General features: G+C 41.8%; 1 protein-coding gene across 2 annotated transcripts; it reads right to left on the bottom strand.

Annotated features, from left to right (window-relative positions):
* Nucleotides 1-994: 994 nt before the first annotated feature.
* On the bottom strand, nt 995-21,185 carry Plp1 (proteolipid protein 1). 2 transcript variants are annotated; one of them, XM_051179068.1, is made up of 9 exons: nt 21,070-21,185; nt 17,802-17,950; nt 15,573-15,719; nt 6,776-6,962; nt 5,907-6,063; nt 4,570-4,738; nt 3,983-4,056; nt 3,113-3,178; nt 995-2,207 (listed from the first exon to the last, which is right to left on the bottom strand). In XM_051179068.1, the coding sequence occupies exons 3-9, from the start codon at nt 15,574-15,576 to the stop codon at nt 2,136-2,138; spliced, it is 729 nt and encodes a 242-aa protein (XP_051035025.1). In that variant the 5' UTR covers nt 15,577-15,719; nt 17,802-17,950; nt 21,070-21,185; the 3' UTR covers nt 995-2,135. The 2 variants fall into 2 exon arrangements, with proteins under 2 accessions (XP_051035025.1, XP_051035024.1); XM_051179067.1 differs by lacking the exon at nt 21,070-21,185 and having other exon boundaries at nt 5,802-6,063.
* Between the last annotated feature and the right edge of the window lie 1,463 nt (nt 21,186-22,648).

Below are 22,648 nucleotides of genomic sequence, written 5' to 3'. Positions count from 1 at the left end.
ATGGCCTGAAAAATATATGACTACCTTGAGCTAGCTGTAATTAAGTTACTATTGGTGAGGTCAAACAGAACAATTCACTCAAAGGACACAGTGTTTGATTGAGAACATTCTTAATTTTATTTTCTTTAATTTTATAAAATACATTTTGTAAGATGAGTTTCTAAAAGTTTATTCTTTATGTTGTTAAAATCAAAACTCTCTATCAGAAATGAAGGAAACACTTGCAGTTGATTAACTCTCTTTGTATGCGTATGTGTATGTGTGTGTATGTATGTATGTATGTGAGGTCTTCAGGGAACAGTTGGTTATCTGTTATGTTATTAAATAAAAACAAAATAAAAGATATAGATTATTTTACTTTCCTTGATCTTGATTGGTTTCTTACATATCCCTTCCCCTCTCCTCACTCTTGTGTATCGTGCTAGTTTATCCTATATCCTGGCCCAAGAACAAGTCTCACTGTCTTCTTCTAAAGTCCTTCACCATGGCGGAAACCACTTTGGGGAATAAGAATGACAAAAATCTATGATACAAGATGTATAATAGCCTTTCCTTCAATAAAAACAGACTGGAGATTTTTTTGAACCCCAAAGTTAATACATACAGGATAATCTTGAAATCTGGGAGTTCTTCCGGTTACAAATTCTTTCTGTCTGTCCTCTTCCTGTCTCCAGATCTCCATGGAAGCTAACCAAATGAACAGGTGACAGATGGTACAATCTATTATGTGACCTACATATACCAAGAGACAATAACTTCTATGCTAAACCTAATTGACAAAATGCCAAGATAACATTAACAAGTAAAATCATCTGTCATTTGTTAGAAAAAAACTATTGGACAGGTAATTCAAATTGAGGTTCAAATTTACCAAGCCTATTTCTACAATGGCAGAATGTTTGTGGAAAATCCAAATAAATTCATGGGACTAGACAATTTCACATATTTTGTGATGCTTAGTGTTCAGTTTTCCTTTTTTCCCCCCCCCCAAAAAAAAAAACAATAATCAAAAATCATTCTCCATCCCTTTCTAATTCCAAATAAGAGAGAGTTGAACAATTGGAAAATGAATCATTATCAAACTAATCAAGATCTTCAAATCACCTGCTATGAGTGAATGAATAAAACCCCAGGAAAAGAGCACCATTGTGAAGATATGGCAGAGGCCAGAGGACACAATTAATTGACAGAAAAAAACAGATATGCTATCCAAAGAGTTAACTATCTTGCATCTACCCGAAGGCCATCTTAAGTTATACCTTTAGCCTCCACCAACTGCTGCTCTTAAGTCACAGTCTTATTTCATGAAAGCTCGTTTCCTTCTATTCTCAGCTCCTTGGAAACCACAGGGTTGTCATGGTAGCTGTTATCAAGGAGAAGGGAGTGAGAAGATCCTGACAACACTGTTTCTCTTCCTAATGAAGTGTAAGGGCAGATTTGCTCCCTTTGTCTACACAGACACTGTGCTCCCTTATGCAGTAAGTAAGGCTGCCTGAGTTAGGGTTTCAATAGTCCATTGCCATTGGGGTCAGAGCTCTCTTTCTAAGGGTGAAAGATCCTTGCTTTGATCCCTGTCTCCCAGCTGCAGGAGGCAGATTTGGGCAAATGCTATTGCTTTGCTAGCATTCTTTCGTTTGCTTCTGTCTTCAGTGGAAATAGGAAGATAAGAGTGAGTTCTTGGTTTCGTGCATCAAGGAGAATAATATATTTGGCTCCTATTGATGGCAAGGAGACCAAGGACATTCCTGTGCTCTCTGTGAGAATCTTTCTTTCCACTTTGTTTTTCTCAATGGAAATGCCCTTTGAGAAGGAAGTACATCCTGGACTTCAGGAGATGCTCCCAAATTGACTTAGAGTTTTCAGTCCTCTATGACTTGCAGCTGGAGAATCATCTTCTCAGGCATTTCCCACTTCTAGCAGGAAGCGGCTGTGGAGCAAAATGACTAAAAGAGGTACATAAGAGGGAGAGTCCACAGAGAGAGATTAATCACTGCAAGACTCTCCTTTCTTGTTATACTCATCAAGTAAGAAGAGGGCCAATCAGTGGCAAAGGCAGAGTTAAGATAAGAGACACAACACTTTAGGCTGTGTGGTTAGAGCCTCGCTATTTGACAGAAGGGAGTTTCTACAGGAGATCAGAATTTGGTGCCTCGGCCCATGAGTTTAAGGACAGCAAAGTTGTAAGTGGCAGCAATCATGAAGGTGAGCTGTAGGGAACAGAAGAGAGAAAATGAGTGAGGGTAGAAATTTTTACGAATGAGGGTGAGTTGAAACAAAATCACAACCAAATAAAAGGAAATTGTCTGTCTGAAAAAAAAAAAAAAAAAACCTAAAATGCACATCCTGTGGATTTTTCTATAAATGTGAACAGAAATCTTCTATCACACACTTAGACAACAGCCCATTCCCAGATAACCTAATCAATAAGGATGTATTCCACAGCTAGGTTCTGCTAATCACTGACATTTCCTTAAGGAAATTAACTATGTCTGTGCTCTGTCACATCAGCATGTCTAAGTGACTTGAGGTCGCAAAGTGTTGCTGTAGACACACAGCTACTTCATGCAGCATAGCCCTCCTATCTCTTATGTGTCAACGGATTTTACAAAGTAGAAGTGAGGTGGCTTTTTGTGAAAGCCTCCAGGTACTGAGGAGGATTCTGTGAGATCCTCCTTGGAGTTAACTGCAACCTCAGAGATTTGAGGTAAACCACTTTGACTTTAGTGTCAGGAAGAGCACACTGCTTTGGTACTATACTAATACTAGCTGCAGGACCTGGGCATAGGATTGCAGCATATGCATAATAATTCTAATGTCAGGAGGACCCTCCAGTTTCCCTGAGGGTAATTAAATCCACTAGAGATTATCTAAGATGTTTATACTATACGGGATCCTGGGACAAAGCAAATTGAGTTTAGTAACAATTCCATGTTCTTGTCAGTGCCTTGACATCCCATGGAAGAAATATGGAGTCCTACACCTTGCTGTCCCTTCTCATAACTTCTTTCCAGCTTTTCCAAATTTGAAGGAGTCTCTCTAGTATTCTCAGTCTGATGCCACTCAAGCTTTCCCTGGACCACGTATTATCTAATATTATTTTAAAACAACTTACCAGGGAAACTAGTGTGGCTGCAGCACCCACAAAGGCAGCAATAAACAGGTGGAAGGTCATTTGGAACTGCAGGAAAATGTGTGCAAGAGAATTATTTCTTGTAACAGGAAATAAAAGCAGAATCTACTATAAATAGTGAATGCAGTTTTCTGGATGGGTTGCTATCTCACCTGTATGTTAATTTTGTGTCTCTAACTAAATTTTCACTTCCCTAAGTGTCAACCTCCCATTTGCCACCGTCAATCATAGTACCTTACACCTGCAGTATCCCAAAGGCTCAGAAAAGATACTAATGATCCCAAATAATTAACTGTTTCCTATAGTTGTACCTAGGATCCTGAATTTTAAAGTCAATACTTCCTTTACAAAGATGATGTTTCTCTGACTTCCTCCCCAGGATTTGCTTTTATCCCTTGCCTCTATGACACATATCTTTTTTTTTTTCAATTGTACTTATTTCACCTCTCATTGAAGATGAAGGAGTTCCAAATGTAAAGTGTTATACAGAGCCCATGTGTGTCTTTGCTCACAGCCCATTCTCTTGACAAGTTTTTAACCAAAATGAAGGTTTTTCCATTTGGGAAATTTTACTAAAGCTATCCATTTTACCTTTAAGGAGGTGAGTTTGGGAAATTAAGATTTCTGATGCAACTTTGAGGAAAATAGGTACTTTTACTTTTAATCAGTATACTCTTGACTCAGGCACACTTAACCATCATTTCGTAGCAGGGATATCTGCTTATTCAAAGTCCAACAAGGAGATACTATCATACTTGAAATTGAAGGTCATGAGGAGAAACTTCTGTTATGGGATTGAAATTCTGTGTTTTAAGCCAATTTATTTCAAAATAACCCTAATCATTCACTTACCTCAGCTGTTTTGCAGATGGACAGAAGGTTGGAGCCACAAACCTTGCCAGGGAAAGCATTCCATGGCAGCACACCTAAGTGCAAAAATCAAGCAGAATAAACGTCTTAGTGCTAGAGTGATCTCCACAAGCAAAGTCAACCTCATAATGCTAAGTGATCTCCACAAGCAGAGTAAACTCCAAAAGAGCAATCTCCACAAGCCTTCATGTAGAGACTTGCTCCAAAGTCCTTTTACCTTCCCTATCCTGGCAGTAAACCTGATGTCTTCTAAGCTTTACATAAAAGCAAAGGTGGTATTGAATAATGGTGAAATCTTATAGTATTGAAATGTGTTGCTTTGGGGGTTGGTAAGAGCAGTCAATCATAGAAAAAAAGCAAGAACAGCAAACAAACAAACACTCCCATAATTCCCATGTTCACTTTCAAGGGATCCTCCATTTCAGAGGAAAGAAATTAGTAAACTAACATGCATTTATTCATAATCTTATATCTTTCAATAATCACCATCCTCCTTGCCTTAAGACAAAAACAAGTACATCTTGCTTTTATAGATGATAGGAAATCTAAGGCTCCCACATTCAACTCACCGTACATTCTGGCATCAGCGCAGAGAGTGCCTATACTGGCAGAGGTCTTGCTAGGGAAGGCAATAGACTGACAGGTGGTCCAGGTATTGAAGTAAATGTACACAGGCACAGCAGAGCAGGCAAACACCAGGAGCCATACAACAGTCAGGGCATAGGTGATGCCCACAAACTAAAACAATTGACATGGGATGGTAAAAAATCAGCACCAACATACATAGTTTGGAATACAAACTGGAAGATCCTGGAGTGGCATGTGCCAGTAAAGTCAGATTCCAGGCATCTCCCTCAAATGAAATTATTGAGCAGGGCAGTTCTGCGAAGTATCATTGGCAGTGTCTCTTAGAGAACTGGCCCCAAGTGTGATTGATGGAGGGTAGGGGGAATGGATAGGAGTTGGAGTGAGGCGGATCCCTGGGTTAGAGGGGTTTCAGGGGATTTGGAGGGCAGAGAAGGTATAAAAAAGTAAAAATAAAAAAGTCCTGAAAGAAAGTTGTGCCATTTTGTGCCTTAGGCTGAGCTTACAAGATGTTCTTTGCCACAGGAGTTTTGTTCCCTAGTCACTGAACAATGCCAATAGGAGATTTAAATTTAAGATCTAAAACCATTCTAAGCTAACTGCTGGTCACAAAAAGTCATCACACAACACACACATGTTCAAAACCCCAAAAGATCTTTAACTATGGAGGTTTAAATCCAATGCATGCCTTTCTAAAACATGGCTAGTCCAAAGATAAATGGGAAATATGCAGATCTAGCCTAATTCTCTCTAGGACCCCCAAAAGTATAGGATCCAAGAATACTGTGACTTGGAATCAGTACTTTAATTTCTATGGTCCACCCTCCATTTCAGGTTACGTGTCTAAGTCTCAACCCCATGACTAGCATTTTAGATTATTATATAGTCTGGGCCACTCTTATAGTCTCTACTAGGAACAAAATAAAGAGATGCCAACAGATGGGTTAGAAATGGTCTTATTATAAAAAAAAGCATCATATAAAATTCATGTGTTTCAGTTTGAGATGAAATTTTCTAGGGAACCTTTGAGAGGTGAGGCTAAGCAGGCCAGGCACCACGTTCTTCCTGACCATATCGTTCGGCTGTAGCCATCGCTTCCTCATCCCAAAACCAGGCCTCTGGAGAGGACCCGACCTTGGGTGGGAACGAGGCTACAGACTCACGCCCAATTGTTTCCCACCCCTTGTTATTGCCACAAAATCCTGAGGATGATCACCTTGTCGGGATGTCCTAGCCATTTTCCCAAACAATGACACACCCGCTCCAAAGAATGAGCTTGATGTTGGCCTCTGGAACCCCTCCCCTTCTGGCCCCCTGTTACCGTTGCGCTCAGGCCCTTGCCGCAGATGGTGGTCTTGTAGTCGCCAAAGATCTGCCTGACTGCACCAGTGGTGTAGAAGCCCTCGGCCAGCAGGAGGGCCCCATAAAGGAAGAAGAAAGAGGCAGTTCCATAGATGACATACTGGAAAGCATGAATCCTGTATTGACAGAAGAGTCCAGACAACCTTGTTCAGAGGACACAGATCTTCTGTAAGTTAGGAAGGTACATGCATAAGTAGCTAGAGGTTCTTGAGAGGAAACTCTAGGTTTCTTCTGTGTTCCTTTGCCTTTTCTTCACTGAAGTAAATGAAGCCAGGCAGTAGCATGTGGGTAAAAGCATGTGTGCCTCTCTTCTCCCCCGATTCCTTCTTATCCTGAACCCTAGAGAACCAAGCTTGCCCTTCCTAAACTGATCCTTCAGAATTGCTACTCCACAGGAGAGATATGCTATACAAACCTGAAGAAAGCCCAACTTGCTCTAGGAGCAGGGAAGACTTATTACTAAGCCCAAGTACACAAAAACAGTGTGTCAGACCAAGACCAGGAACTCCACCCTACTCCATCATTGGATCTCCACCTGCTATTGTGGAGACAATTCCAGCAACACTGAACGTACCTAGTAGAAACGGGACCATGTGTGAGCAAACATGGATCAGTGAGAGGAGGCAGACCTCTTTACTGAACTTGACCTTATCCCTCACTTAGAGCTTCCAACATGGCATGGGGGATGTACACAGAGGGATGGTTAGGAAATCTAGCTGGCTCCACACTTGTCCCCTACTAGTTACTAAGGTGCTGATGAGTTTTGTACCCCCCAAGTTAGGGTGAGGGGGAAAAAAGACATGGGTGTGAGAGAGGGGAGGTACTTACACATTAATGAGATACTCATAGTCCTGGTAGTTTTTGGAGAAATAGGTCTCAATTAGCTTCTCTGTACCAGTGAGAGCTTCATGTCCACATCCACAGAACAGTGCCACTCCAAAGAAACACAATCCAGTGGCCACCAGGGAAGCAAAGGGGGCCCCTACCAGACATCTTGCACAGCACTCTAACAAGCCTAGGGAAGAGGAGGGGGAAGTCAGGTATGCATAATAGGTAACTGATCCACTCATATCCACTGTTGGGCCAAACAGCCCATGCTGCCAAGCTCAGAGAGTGGTTATCTTGGGAGTTCTAAAGGATAATCTACAGGTTTTAGCTTTTGGGATGTGACATTGACCCACAATCATTATTTTGTCCCATTATTAAAAATGAACACTTATCTTCAATACATAGAATATATGGGTGTTTAAAAGGAATCAAATAATTCAAGTGGCAATCCAGGAAGGTGGTAAGATTAGCTCCCCTTTTACTTTAATTATTTATCAACTGTGGAATAAATGTGTTCAGCACTGTATATAGGATATGAAAACAGAAAAGTACAAACTCTGCCAGGTTGGAGTCTTCAGTTTACTGAGGAAGAATGAATTCAGTAGGTATACTATTTTCCACCAGCAATTCCAGGAAACCAAGTAAATGGCTACAGAGAGTAAATACATTTTTGTCGCGCCCAACCTCGACCAGCAAGAAAGACACAACTCAGGGGAGATCTTCTTCTAGCAGTTTAATCAGGATCCTTGAATAAGCTTCTTCTTCTAACCCCAGGGAAATGCCCACACAGGCTTAAATCTCCTTGCGCTGACCAACCCCAATGAGCCACGTGAACCCTGCAGATAGACTGTTCTTATATGGAAGCAAGCAAGCTGAACAGGCTTAGCCAAATAAGGACTTGTTTATGACAGAGAGTGCTCACCATCAGGAAGGTGGAAGGCAGAAGCCAGCACCATCTTTAAGGCGCGGCACTTCGCAGCTCTCTACACATTTTGAATTTCAAAAGAAAGAGTACTGACCATAGACGTTAGTATTTTCAGACACAATTTGAACTGAAAGAGCACTCCAGGTGTAAGATACGATGGAAACTGCATGTTTCTGGATATTCCCACATATGATGTGTATTTGTTGCAAGGTATGCCAAATCCTTGCAAAGAAAGAAACTGGCATAGGACAAGGAAGATTGCTTTGCACATCACCACCATCATCAACATCCATTATCATCATCATGAATACAAATACAGATTTGGGGCTGGACAGATGTCTTTCTGGTTAAGAGTGCTTGCTGCTCTTTTAGAGAATCCATGTCAGACAGCTCACAACTGCCTATAACTTCAGCTTCAGAGCATTTGATACCCTAGTCTACAAAAATATACTTTAATGTAGGCTTGATTTTTTCCCCATGCTTTGCATGTTTTCTCCATACCACTGGAGCTTGCCCAGTTTCTGTACCCTCAAAATTACACTGAGATTTTGTTGGTACAGCCACAAAGAGACTTTCTGTAATGGACACAGCAGTTTTCTAGCATGGGATGTGGGCCAGAGGAACATGCAGGACCTTGGAATACAGTTGTCTTAGAATGCTAAGAATACCCAAAATCTCCAGACCAGGTACCTCTTAGCCCTGGGACAGTTTTGCTGAGAGACAAGACAAGTACACAAAGTAGTCACAGACTCTAGAAGTAACTATGGCCCAAATACTGGTGTTATGTGAAATGAAACTGATATGCCAAGCAGATGACTGACTAGACAGATAAACATGCGGTTCCTTCTGGCCTCTTGACCAGATCTGCAAAAGGTGGAAAAATGAAAATGTTAAGATCTTTAAATAGAATGTATATGCATATATAGATATATCAGATAGTATATGTAGACACAGTCTGTATTTAATATATGCACATATATATAATATATAAGCTATAACTGCACACATACATTTAGTAAAATATGCATATACATATATACATACACATATAGACTATTTGATTTTTATAATCTATTCTTATAGTAAATGTATGTACAGATAATCAGGAAACGTGACTGAGAAAATATTAGCTAGTAATAAGTATGTTGTAATTCCTTATCTCCTTATAGAATGAAAATTTTCTAAAGTTTGGACTTTCATATTCATGTATTTCTCCAAGCCAAGTTCAACTATCTATAACAGGGTACCAGCGGAAACATAAGTTCATTGACCGATCCCTTTAATATGAGCTCAGTTTTTATTAAAACCTCAGATTCTTAAAAATGTTGTGATTTCCACACAATGTCAACAGATGTTGAAAGATCAAATTATGTGTATCATGGAAAAGTTGGGACAGAGGCATTTGTGTCTTTTATCAGAACCATAGAATATGTAAGCCCTATTACCCACCCTTTACAGCCTTTCCTGGCCTTCAAAGAGTGTCTTCTTTGACATCCTTGTACATTGCATTAGAGATAAGGCTTAGAAGCCCAAGCCAAGGAATGTAGGAAACATTTGTAGCTGAGCTGGATCCCTTTCATTTTCCCTAAACTGAAGCACTCCACAAAAGGCTGTTCATTGGTCTGTAGTTGTGCTGCTGTGAGTTGATGCCAAGTTTACTCAACATGAACTTTGCAAGAGAGGATGTTCAATACCGACATATGATGTGTGTGCATATGCACACTTGCACAGATGTGTACAATACATGCAGAAAAGTGGACCAGTTGAAACTGATCACTGTACCCACACAATACTACATGTACTCAGGAAGTCAAGACAAAAAAAAAAAAAAAAATCTCGGAAGTAAACAGCACCACCATTTTCATTCTCTGCCCTTCTAACTCCTCTCCACCCTCAGACTATTAGACTCTTCTCATAGTAAAGAAGGTCTCTGAAGCCTAAGGTGGGGGAGGGGAGGCCAGTGACCCCACTGTTCCCTTTTTCTCTCTCAAAGGGTCAAGCTTTGGACACAGCCCTCTATAACTTGCCCAGACAAAGAAGCCTTGTTTTCTCCTGAGATCTCAGGAGCCTCATTGGTATTCTGCAAGGCCCCGCAGGCCCGGGGGTGGGGAGGGGGTCAGATCCAGTAAACAATGGCAGGACTGTTTATTTAGCCCAGGGTAAAGACAGCCATCTACCCTGGCAAGTGGTCATCCCGTCCCCATTGACTGACCCCAGCATTTTCAGCATGGGATGGCATAATGGTGAGGCAGGTGTGATCAGGAAATTGAGCTCTTGTCAGCCAAACAGAGAAAGCTGCTCAATACTTTAGCTGATGGATGCCCTTCTACATCATCTGTACTAAGGACAATTTTCCCCTCTTATCACCAAGTGATAAAACAAAGAATTATTGATCATCTTGGACATAGGATCATTTGATGGTCATCAAACTAACCAGAAAATGTCACATTCAGTGTTTTTACTGGGCGTCAAAACTTTGAGGGCAACTCTAAATCACCACCTGATACTGTATTTTTTACACCTGTTTGTTTCTGTTTTGTTAGCTCTCAGATAATAACTTAACGCCCTCTTTCTGCTCTACTGCTGTTCACAGCAAGGAGCAAGGCCACAGACTTTAGTGAGTCTCTCTCATGTGTGGAACCCAACACAAGGGACCTGAGATAACTCTACTGCTGTAAGGTTATAAAATATTTCAACAATATCAAAATAAGCATCAGATGTTAAATTCCTCAAAGTTCAGATGCAATGTTTGTTCTAAGTTCAGTGGAAGTACAGAATTTTGGCTAATCTGCCCAAGCAAATGCCAAAAGGTGAATTCCAACAGCGGAAACCTCAGAACATAAAAGAGACTATCTTTTCATCACAGTAGTTGACAGTCAAAGCATTCTGAATAAAAGGCCATTGGGTTCACTTTGATTTTGCACAATCTAAGAAATAAACTTGGGAAACAAGCGAGCAACAGCCTAAAACCATAAGCTCTCTGTTTCAGAATACCTCGGGGTTAACAGGGTTTGAATGTTAAAAGGAATTTTGTCATTTCCCAGCTAAGTATAAATTGTTATGTAGTAGAGTTAGTATAAAAGAATTACATAATACAACTGCTACTCAATGAGATTTAAATGCCTCATTTTGATGAGTGATCACAGAGAAAATTAATGACGCTTTCTTTTTCTTTGTGTTTGAGTGGCTTGAGGACACTAACATTAACCACATGACTAATAACATGCAGCAAGAAATAGAAAGAAATTAAGAGCCCAATTCTCTTTCCTCAGAAAACTTCCAATCTTATTTGGGAGAACAAATTTATTTCTTAAATTCAAAACCAAAGCTACTTATTATCCAGTGTTAAAATGGTTGTAAACAAATCCTGTGGTGAAACTATTAGTTCAGAAGACATTAGTTCAGAATTGGTTAATCTTCATATTCCCCCAAACAAGCATGACCAATCTGGAATAGAACCTCCCTTCTTATCATGTTCTCTGTCAGAGACCAACAGTACTATTTTGACTCTCAGTTTACGGCCCATCCCACTGACTGTCCTGATCCTGACTCAGTCTCTTTAAGCAAGAGCCAAGTGCTCCAACACCCTCCCTCCTTTCCCAAGCCCTAGGCACACCTCAAGGACTAGCTCCATGATGGAAATCCAGTTTGAATCTTGGAACTCATCAAAGGGAGGAGAGGAAGGGCTTTCATAGAAAGGAATGGGAGAAAGAGACCAATTGTACCCTGCACAATTCCCAGCTTGTCTCTTGAATCCAGCTGACAAAGGGAGAGATAGAAAAATGCTATACAATAGAACTAAACAACAGGCAAGCTCTTTGAGTGAGAAACCGGTCCCATCTCCCTAAGTCTCTAATCTGTACTGTAGTCTTCCCCTCCTCCCAGAATCCACCCCTTAACCTCAACTCACAAACAGAGGCTTCCTTGATCAGGGCCTATAGCCATTAACATGGCCAAGATTCTAGAATAGCTGTGACTGGTACCAGGGATAGATGGAAATCCATGGGTGGGGTTCTAGAATTAAAACAACAATTATAAGGAAGTGACAGAGACAGAGATATTTGCTTCTGGTCTCATATTGTTAGGACAAAGCCTTGCCTATGACTGTCTTTCTGTATGATATTAGCACTTAAACCACATTCAAAGGGGGCTTTGTAGGCATTGAGGCCTAAGGATTCAAGCCTGAATAACAGTCAAGTCATACGGACAAAGAAAAGAACTCCAACCTCTTTATTAGAAGGGTATTATTATCACTGCTGCTTCTATGAATGCTAACGCCTATTGCTATCACCACCAGGAACAGTACCTGGCCTGCTGTACTTCATATGTTCTTTTTCAGATATAGATTGAAACACACACACACACACACACACACACACACACACACAGAGAGAGAGAGAGAGAGAGGGGGGGGGGCATGCAATGCATGTACAAACATCTGTAGGCCCAAATACAAGCTAGGCTGTATTAAATCTGTCCCTTGATCACTGTCTCTACCCTCTACCTTGTCTAGTTGTGGGGAAATGAAGAGTAATCTGTCACTAGAGACAAGTGTAGCTGTAGCTGTACCTTATGCTACCAGATTACCCTCTTTCCTTAGTTAAAGTGTCAAGCTGACCTGTAGAATCTCACCCTCTTCCTTGGGATGTCATTGATTCTTTTTCAAAGCCTTGCATAGCAAAGAGCTCCAATTAAGAGTGAGAAATCACTCTTAATTATTTGGCAAAGGCTAAGGAAGGACTTGCTGAATCTTTGATGTAACTTTAACACTGGGTAAGGCCTGTGGATGATAAAAGTCTGTTCACTGACCATGACTTATGGCTTTTCCTTATCAGGCTATTGCCCTGACTTGAACTTTTCTAAATCTAAAGTTCCGTGGGCAGAGACAGTATTTGTCTTTTTCTTCTAAGGCTAAAGAACTGTAACCAAGTGATGATTTTCAAGGCTATACAATCTCTTCCTCTCTTCCTCCCTCCCCCGACTAAACAAACAAACAAACAAAAGAAAAATTTGTCACTGACTTGGGTGGGACATGAAGTTGTTCCTACCCTCTCCCTCTCTCCCTGGGTTAAAGATGTCACTACTCAGAGCCCTGCAGAACATTATTGTCAGGATGTGGACTAGGTTCTTGGTGTCCTGGCTCAGGGCCAAGGTGAAGCCCCCAAAGCAGGGCCAACTGTTTAATGTCTCAAGCTTTTCAAGCACTCCTGGCTAGGCAGAGCCAGATAAGAAGTGATGTATCGAAGGCTGCCGGAATCATTTTAGTCAGGTCTCTAGGAAGAGTCCTGCCGGAATCATTTTAGTCAGTGTCTCTAGGAAGAGTCAGTAAGCACGATGGTCTACATCTGTTTTCTTTTTAGGTCCTGGCATTCTTGTGGTGCTTGTAATGACATTCAGATGGTCTTCAGGTACCTGATAGAACTCAGCCTCTGCTCTGCCTCCACATTTTGTACTTCCAAGCCACACTTGGAGGGAAGCATTGCAGCCTGGTTGCCAGGGTAACCGGCACTGTTCTCAGATGACAAGGTTGAGGAAGTCGATGTTTTGCTACTCAGTGATGGCATTGTTATTGCGCAGAAAATATTCACTATGGCTCTTTGGCTCTTTCTCAGTTCCATTGTTATTCCAAAGACTCATCTGAGGCATCTCCCTGCCAAGTCTGGACAAGGTTTTAATAAGCTATTTCACTGTCCATAAACCTTTTGCTCAGACACCAATGAATTTGGTACTCTGCTTCATTTCCAATCCTAAGAGATTTTGTGGTCAAAGTATTTAGCTGCCTATTTCTGGTGGTGATTAAGCAGAGGACTATGTTTATTGACAAAGAAATGAATTCTGCATTAAGGATTGGGTCACTTAACCTTTTTGAATGACAGTCTCCCTTTGTTGTCTAGCTGGCCATTTCTACTGACCTTCCTGCCTCAGCTTCCTAGGGTGTTATAGGCATGGGCCACCACACACAGCTTCATCTCGGATAAGATTTTTGATTTGACTTGTCTATGCAATAGTTAAACAGCACAGAGAAGTGCTTGTCATTGAATAAAGCCACATTTGATAGAGATTCAAAAAAAAAAAAAAAAAAAAAAAAAAAGAATTTAAATAGCAATGCACTCCACATCAGAAACAATAGCATTTCACTGCCTTGTCAGATACGGCTGAGAATTCGCGCTGTCTCACATACTGTGTCAAATATCCCTACTACATATGTGGCTTACCCAAATATCCATCCTAGTGACACCTTTTGTGTGTATGTGCTGACTTTTATCTGGAGGAAAGAAACATTTCTGTGATCATTTTCTTTCTTCCTGTCTTTTCTTCAAGGCTTTATCTCTGGAGGAAGTATGATCCAGCCTGCACTCCCCCTCTCTTTTGAAGGAACAACCTACTCAATCAGCTGCACTCACATTAGGTAGGGTTCCTGGGTCCAGAGTAGGAACTGACTCTTCCCGTAATTGTTTTCACCTTGTTGCACTCTGGTGGTCAAATTGTTCTTACACAAACATACAGGGGGTGCACAGAGAAAAACCCATCAACCTTCGATAGAGGAAGCACCAGCCTGGACATGCATTGTTATACAGCAGTTGGTATCATCAGAATTTATAATGCATATAGAACTTGGCTACATTGACAGAACTGCCCCATCATTATTACTTGATCTTCCACCCTGAAAGTAGACGAAACAGTTATTGTTGCCTCTGTCTTCCACACAATGAAGTGGCGATTCATGGTGACACTCCCGATTTTGCAGAGTTCATTCGAGACTGAGCTGAGATCCAAACCTGGTTATTTGGAGTCCCAGTCTAGTTTGCCACCCTGTTAACAATCCTACTGACACATATGCTTGTAACAGTTGCCTCAGTGACTTGAGAAGGAAAAAAATGGAAGGTTAACAACACTTCAGAGTAACTGAAAAACTACTTCTGTGGATTCTGTCAATGTATTGGCTACTATGTTGCATGGTGAATACAGAGGACAACTGAGTCTCTTTCCCAAATGTGAGCAATATGTACACATCTCTGCAGTATCTCACCTAGGCAAAGTACCTTATGTTCCACACACCTTACTCTGAATAGATGCTGCTGGACACTAGAACTTCACAGCTTCCATCCTTACAAAACAGAGAAAAGCCCTCAGGTCTCAGTCAACTTAGCAAGTGCCCTTCTTAGACAGATGCTTTCTTGTTATAGCAGGGATTCAGGCTAAGTCCATGACACTTACTAGGAATGTTGAGCTGTGCATGCGCGCATACACACACACACACACACATACAATATATATATATATATATATATATATATATATATATATATATATCCCCATAGACAGGGATTAGATGTAGATAATAGATAATCCATATCTATTCACAAAACCATTGTGAACTGTATTTTTCTGAATCTGGAATGTCAATTTTCCCATTTCCTCTGTCCTATTGATACCAAACATGCTCTGAAGTTTATGTCAGGGAAGTGAGTATGTGACACATCTGAGGGTTATAATCAAGATTCAAGTTGCTGCCAGTGGAACCGGTGTTACAGATGACCCCACCATAGCCAGGGCCTTAAGATCAGGGAAAAGGAGAAAGTGGAAGGAAGTGAAGGGGTGGAAAGCCACATGGCCATATCCATCCTGCTGGGCACTCTCTCCAAGGATCTGTGGGACTCCACATGTTCTGATGGAATTCGTTGGCAAGAAAGCATTATGCTCAGTACAAAAGAGAAGGAGTTAATATTACCAAACGCTAAGGAATTAAACAGAAAACAAGTGCCAAAAGACAACTCATTTAAACTATTGGAAACCCAAAGCCCCAACATTGGAAATTCTCTTTTGCATTCCTATGCCTGCATCTTTGATGCTAAAGTTTTGGAAACTCACCCATGTCTTTGGCACTCTGACTCCAATTGTAGCCTGCTGGCTAGTCTGCTTTGCGGCTGACTTTGTTCAGCTGGAAGGATGCTGGTCTGTCCAGTCTCCTTCTTCTGTCCTTTACTTTTTCTCTCTGAGTATCTTTGTCCTCTCCTCCTGCAATGAAAAGGGCTCTCTGATTGACAGCCAACCCCCTTAAAGAGACAGGCTCGCTTTCCTCCTCCTCTCCTCCTCCCCTTCTCCTCCCCTTGTCCCCACCTCCTTTGGGATACTCCCTTCTTTAAGGGTTCCATCTTCTCTTTCTGCCTTTCACTTCTAATTGTTTCATTTTTTTCTTTCTTTTTTTTTTTCTTTTCTAAAGATTCTCTAAAACTTCGTTGGCGTCTATCTGAAAAGTGAACTGGGGGTGGGAATTAAATGGAGGGATCCTGAAATCCTCCAACTGAGCCTTGGGTCTATCTAATGTGTCATATCTCAGTCTGAGCATACTGAAGTCATATGAAACGGTAACCCTGATGAGGGGGTCTGGATCAAAAACGTACATGCTATGCTACCAAATATGCACCAGATAACCCTCACTCCTAGCTGCCCTTGACCCTAGAACCTTTCCCCTTCCTGTTTGTTAGCAAAAATCATTCTTCCTCCTCCTCCTCCTAGAATTATAATAATTATATAGTTAGATAAGGGAGACTCACAGGAGAGGTCAAAATTTGTGCCAAGTTCATAGTAAGAAAAGGGCCAGAGTAGAAGTTATAGGTGATTTCTGAGGAGAATTAACTTTGAGAGAAGACATTATCACAATCTGGGAATCTGTTAGTCAAATTTCTACCCAGGAAATGTACTATTCTCATCTGAACATGAAGACAAGGCATAGAGAAGCAAGGAGTGTAGCAGTCAGGTGTGTGTGTGGGGGGGGATATAGTCCTTGTCTCGGAGGAAATTTTATATAAAAAAAAATGGTCAAGAAGTAAAAACAGGAATATATGTAACACCTATACTAGAAAGAATGATTTCTGAAATCTGTGAAGGGACCTGAGTACCAAATATAAGTGGTGATGTTAGCTAGGGAAAGTTTTCTATAACTTTCTAGAACAGGTGAACCTTAAGGGATGGTGTGGTGGTCTTTGTCAATCTTCTCTCTCAGTTCAGCAGTCCCAGGCAGTCATAACTCTACTGATTTAGAAGCAAGAGTCTACTGAATGGACCTAAGGCAATTCATTGGTCTATAACAAGAGCAGCGACTGTCATCTCTATACTCCTCAGAAATAAGGTTATTGAAATGAGAGACAATGCGGGGGAGAGGCAAACAGAACCTAAAATTTTCTGTGGAGGAAGAGAACAAATATTGTGTATTTTGAACTTCTTTTGTGGTTATGCTTTTCCACATTTCTGCCTGGTTATAGTAGAGTCCAGAACCGTATAGTATACAACACTAGCTCTAGACTAAATCTTTTGCTCCTATACAAGTCCCTTGTATATGCCTCTTGCAGAACACTAAAGTTATTATTTCCCAGAGCAGACTAAGGCCATGACTGATTGCTAAGGGTCTTAAGTCCGTGTCTTCCCATGCATGCCCTCCAGACATAGACTGTGCCTGCTGTGGAAGTGCAGTTGTAGGATAATCCTTATATTAATGGTTCTGGAGGAGAGGGATGATGGCAAAAAGAAAAGACCCTAAACTTTGCACATTCTGATGCTGGGCAGGAGAAAAAAGATCCTCCACAGCCCAAACAGCGAAGGCAGATCTGTGTACAGGGAAAATTGCTCAAACTGAGTGCTCTTATACACCTTTATACATTATTAGCAGAGTCTCTGGGACTATACTATTCAGAAAAAAATAAGTCCCCAGTAAACTTACAGATACCAATTTATCTAACATCTTCCTGTGAGGCTCCTTTTCTCTACTGTCTTACAAGTTATTGCATCTCTGGTATTTTTCTTGTCCCTTCCTCTCTACCTCCTCCCCTCCTTCTCTCCTCATTGATGGGGCAAATCTTCCTGTTTCTGCCTTGCTCTTATGCCAATTGCTTAGGAAAGGCACTCAGCCAGGTGATTATGTCACACTCTCCCCAGTGCCCTGAGGTTCCATATCCCTTAGATCTAGTATGTTGTATGTAGTAGCTCTGTTCATCTGACAGTCTGCCTGGACACTCCCTCTGCTGCCATGTTCTAAGTACCCCCTACAATCCCTAAAGGTCTTAAAGAAGCTCCCAGCCCCATAAATTCCATCCACCCTACCCATTTCTGTGATTCTGCTTTTACTGGGTCTCCTAAGTGAGCTGAACAAAATGTTCTCCATTCCAGCCTGGCTTCTGCAATGCCCCCAAATTTCCTCCAGAGGGCACCATCAGCCTTCATGCTAGCAGTCCATGGCATGCCTTGGGGACCTGTAAGGGAGAACAAAGCAGGATTGTGTTAAAACTTGTAAACACTGTGCTTCATGCAGTTCTTGTAGTACCACCAGGGAATCAGGCCATCCTTGATCATAGCTCAGTTTAGCTGTGCAACTGTCTTCAATTAACTATAAAATATTTGGATATTCCATCTGTTCTTTCCCCTATCATGCCATAGTACCAGATTCTTGAAGGACAGAATGCAAATTTTCTTTGCCCCACTGAGGTAGAGCATTCAGAGAAGCCCAGTGGCTTTTCCCCCGAAACTAGATAAGTACACAGTGCCTAATCTAGTGGTACACTTCTCCAGGTCCACTTAGAAGGTGGAAAAGGAACCAGAAGGTACAGTACCAGTGAGTTCCTGAACACAAATGGTGGCATTTGAGAATCTAGAGTTGAGGCTTTTCTTGTCCTACCCAAGACCATGTCATGATAGGTCAAATTTGGAAGGTGGGTGGCTACTTTTTACAGGCCTTTTTTTCCAGTCCTGGCACAGAAGACTGGCAGAATGGCAGGCAATTTTTCAAGTCCTGTGTATTTGTAGATAGTACTTTCCACACCCAACTTTGTGCCGGTTGGTTTGGCCATGTCTTTCTGGGCAAGAAAACTAAGAGCTAAGGGCCAGAGATGTCACATAATTTGATCATGCAGGATTTGGGGGGGGGGGGTTGTGGAGGGTGCTGCTCTTTTTCTGGTAATTCAAAGAGCAATGCAAAGATGGACAGGAGGCACTGGTGAATTGTGTGTGTGTTTATACGGGAAAGATGCTAATAACTTAGGATAGAATAAAGAGAACGACTTAGAAGTCAAGTATTCAGATAAATAAAGCCAGAAAGATACCACCCAAAGAATGCCAAATAGCCAGTATCAGTGTATAAAAATCAGCTGTCCACATAACCCATTTAGAATCCTAAAAACGGCCATCTTTAGTAGGGCGGCCCCTATAGAGAAGATGCATATGCATAAATTCAAAAAGCAACAGAATTAAAATTACTTTTGTGGTTATCAATAGTCACCTGACTCTAAGGAACACATTTTTCCCCCATTTGAGTAATGGAGGACATAGAAGCAGCATTCCCAGAGCCACTAATAGGCAAAAGACAAAACTACCTTTAGAAGACACCTCTATCCAGGTTCACTGCTTGGGACTTGCTAGGACAATTGTTCTGCTCTGAAAGAATGTTTGAATACAGAGCCTCTTTCCTGAACAAGAACAGCCGGGGGGATGGGTGGGCTTCTGACTGCTAAGGCCCATGTTTCTAATCCTTCACACTCCTCAAAGCAAAGTAAAAAGTGAATGTTCAAAATGCAGTGGTTGTTATATATGTTGTTGGATTTGGAAGAAGTGGGATTCAGAAGAGACCACATGACAGGAAAGACTGTTGGTGTGCTTGCTAGGTATGATCACAACACCAGGACTGACAGTGAGTATGTGTGATGCTGGAGATCCAACTCAGGGCCTCAGCATTCCAGGAAAACACTACTAAGTTGCATCCTTAGCCTCAGAAATGCCTTTTAGTCTTTACTTTAGATATCTTCATGGCAAAATGTCACAATCCTTGAGCTTTGCCCACTCTAAAAAAATATGCAGTAGCAAGATTCAATGAAATAACATCAGCCAAATTGTGATAATTGTTACAACTGCATGAAAACATGGAGGTTCATCTTATCTTTTCTTTACTTTGTGTATGACTAAAATAAATCAGAAAAAGAAGCATCATTACAGTTAAAGTTCGGACTAAGCCAGAAACAAAAAGGAAAACATTCCCAATAGAGATGTCTATTTTGGGAAGGGTGCACCTAGCCTGGAGAAAGGGGTAGAAATCTGGAGCTTAAGAGAAGCTTTTTTATTCTATTCCCTTAGCATGGCTGTAGTTGATAACTATGTGCATTTCAGGCCTACTTTATTGAAACTTTCATCTGAAAACTCCTTCAGACATCAGTCCATAGGTCATTCAGGTCACTTCCTCTGATTTCAGGTGGACATTAGCATAGTGGTTAGGCTGGCCCTCCACTGTCCCAGTTCACATTCACCCTGCCTACACCCTTCTACCTGCCATATTCGGATACACAGCTTATGAGGATGCTACAGCGAGTGGGAGCCCCCAGGAAACCCTCTTGGGGCACAGCTGGTTAGGGGAGGAGTGGCTGTCCCAGCTCTGCTTTCTGCAGGAAAAAAAAATGTGCCCATTCTAAGAAGTCTTTCACCCAGGAGATAGTCTGCCAGAGGCACAAAGCCTTTCTGCCTCCCTACGGGTTCCGCCAGCACTGAAGACTGCATCTGTCCCTGGAGGGACCTGCTCTAGCAGCTGCACAGACCTCTTTTTGAGCCACAGCCCTGAGCAGTCTTTACTGAGATGAGTCAACACCTTCTGGTACTAAAAAAGCAATAATAAAATTTGCTGGGCATTTTAGAAAGGAACATGACCAAGCGTATGGCTCCATAGCCAGCTGAAGGGTCCCCTGAGCTGTGACACTACAACTTAAAAGTTAGGGCGTTGCAGAGCAGATTGTCTAACCTTGAAGCTAATGTACCTTTCCTGGGAAACTAGGACAATGGCCAAAATGAAGAAACAGGGGAAGACTTAGTCCTCCCTGCTGAGAGCTAAATGCCTCAGGTAAGTGCATGCCGTGTTGCTGGAGCTTAGGGCAAGTGGGCCCCCACAGAGAGTCCTTGCTTTCCTATCTCCCTCTCTTGCCCCAGCAAAGCCAAGCCCCAGCAGCTGCTCTGCGCAGAAGCCTGGGCCTAAGTGACAGCCTAGAAACTGGTACAGAAAAAGATAAGAACTCATCTGTGTCCAGGTAGGATGGAGTGGGCTTTTGCCTGTGTTGAGCTCTCCCACTCTCCAACTACTGAAAGGACCCCACTGCTGCTGGGTGAACTCTGTGAAACCAGGAGTAAGATAAAGGGTCCTGGCTCCTGGAGCTGAAGTCACCTCAGGGACCTGCCAAGTTGATGGCCAGTCCCTGAATCCTACCCTAACTTTTGAGGTTGCATGCACCCTGGCCCTCAAGGGAAAATGCTTTCTTTTTAAAGGTGTAATTGTCAAAAACTGCAGAGTCTAAGAAGAGTTGCTCTTGGAGGACCCCCTCCCCCGCAAAGAGGGCCTTACCTGCTCCTTGGGTTACCCTTTAAAATCTTTCAGAATTTTGAAGGCATCACAATCACTTCCACAGACTGAATCCAGCAATTTTTGGTAGGACTTCAAAGAGTACAATGGCAGCAGTCCTGTGCAGCCACTCTTGCATGCCTGAAGCTGAATCGGTAGAAAGACAAGGAAACTCTCACCAGGATGTACTTTTACTGGGTTTGCCAGCATGGCCTGCCCCTAGTATAGTCCACTCAGCACACTGCTTTAGAGATCCCTCTAAGGTCTTAGCCTTAGAAAGAGGCACCACACCTCAGTCTAAAGAAATCCATCTTGGAGTTAGAAGCTGTTCAATCTCAAATTTTCAGAATAGGGACAACAGAGAAATGGCTGGTGGGGGCTTTAGGGGGACTGGATTTTTTCCTGAAAACTGCTCTTGGAGAAACCGACTTTTCTTGGTTTTCTAGCAGTCATCCTCTCTCCATGATAACTGAGCAAAAAGAAAATTCTTTGAATGGTAGTATTCAAGATTTTAGTTAGTCATCATGTGACCATTCACATAGTCCGGAATTTACATGAATATAGAGTTTAGTGATTTAAAGCATAGATCCAGGGGCTGAAGATGGAGCACACTTGTCAAGCATAGTAAAGCCCTTGGTTCAGTACCTGTCACTAGGAACAAGCCAAAGGCCCAGCTTCCTTCCTTGGACACAACCATAGATTTGGTCAGTCAGACCTGCTAGGGCTAGCATATCAGGTCTATGACACTAGGCAATGATTGAGTCTCTGGTGAGAACTGATATGGTTACTAACTTCAGATTTCACAGTTGATTTTCTTTCTATTGGTATTATCATAGAGCACAGGGACAATCAGAATTTATGCAATGAACATGAAATTCTTAGTACATTGCCTCTGCTATGGTACAGAAACAACAGTAATAATAACCAGGTGAAGGGAGTGACACTCTGGAAATGCTTCATAAACAACAAGCAGATGCTGAACTGTAGTGATCTCTGGCACCACTGCCTTTCAGATCTAGGACTTCTAGAGATCCCCCAAACTTGCCTGTCTTTAAAACAACAATTAGGAAATGTGCTTGGTAGAAAGACTGAAATGTGTTAGGACTCACAATCCATTTGTTGCTTTCCAAAGACACCACCCCCTCGATGTTTAAAACCATCACCAGCCAACATTTTTCCAGCAAGAAAAACATGTCACAATGTGAAGGTTTTTCACTGTGAAAACTGGGTACTTCTTCAGGAACCCAAGACAGGTTGATTAGCATTCACCAGTGCTGGAGAACTGTCCAAACTCTACACTTTCAGAGGTATCTCAAGAGTTACCAACTGCAGCAGGGTAACAACTTCACGTGTGCTAAGGCCACTGTATGGGTCAGCCCCAATGTCCCCATCCTTCTCTGAAACATCATGTTCAGACAAAGCAGGGCTACCAGGTTAAATGTACAATGCACAATTTAAGTGGTATTCCAGGTAAATTATTTAATATGTGTGTCCTAAATGCTGGATGGAACATACTCACATTTTTAATAGTCCATCATTTCTCCAAAAATCAAATGTAACTGGGTATCCTTTGATTTGTTAA

The sequence above is a fragment of the Phodopus roborovskii genome, unplaced genomic scaffold (genome assembly GCF_943737965.1).
Source record: "Phodopus roborovskii unplaced genomic scaffold, PHOROB, whole genome shotgun sequence".
Taxonomy (NCBI): domain Eukaryota; kingdom Metazoa; phylum Chordata; class Mammalia; order Rodentia; family Cricetidae; genus Phodopus; species Phodopus roborovskii.
This window is presented reverse-complemented; position numbering and strand designations above follow the sequence as displayed.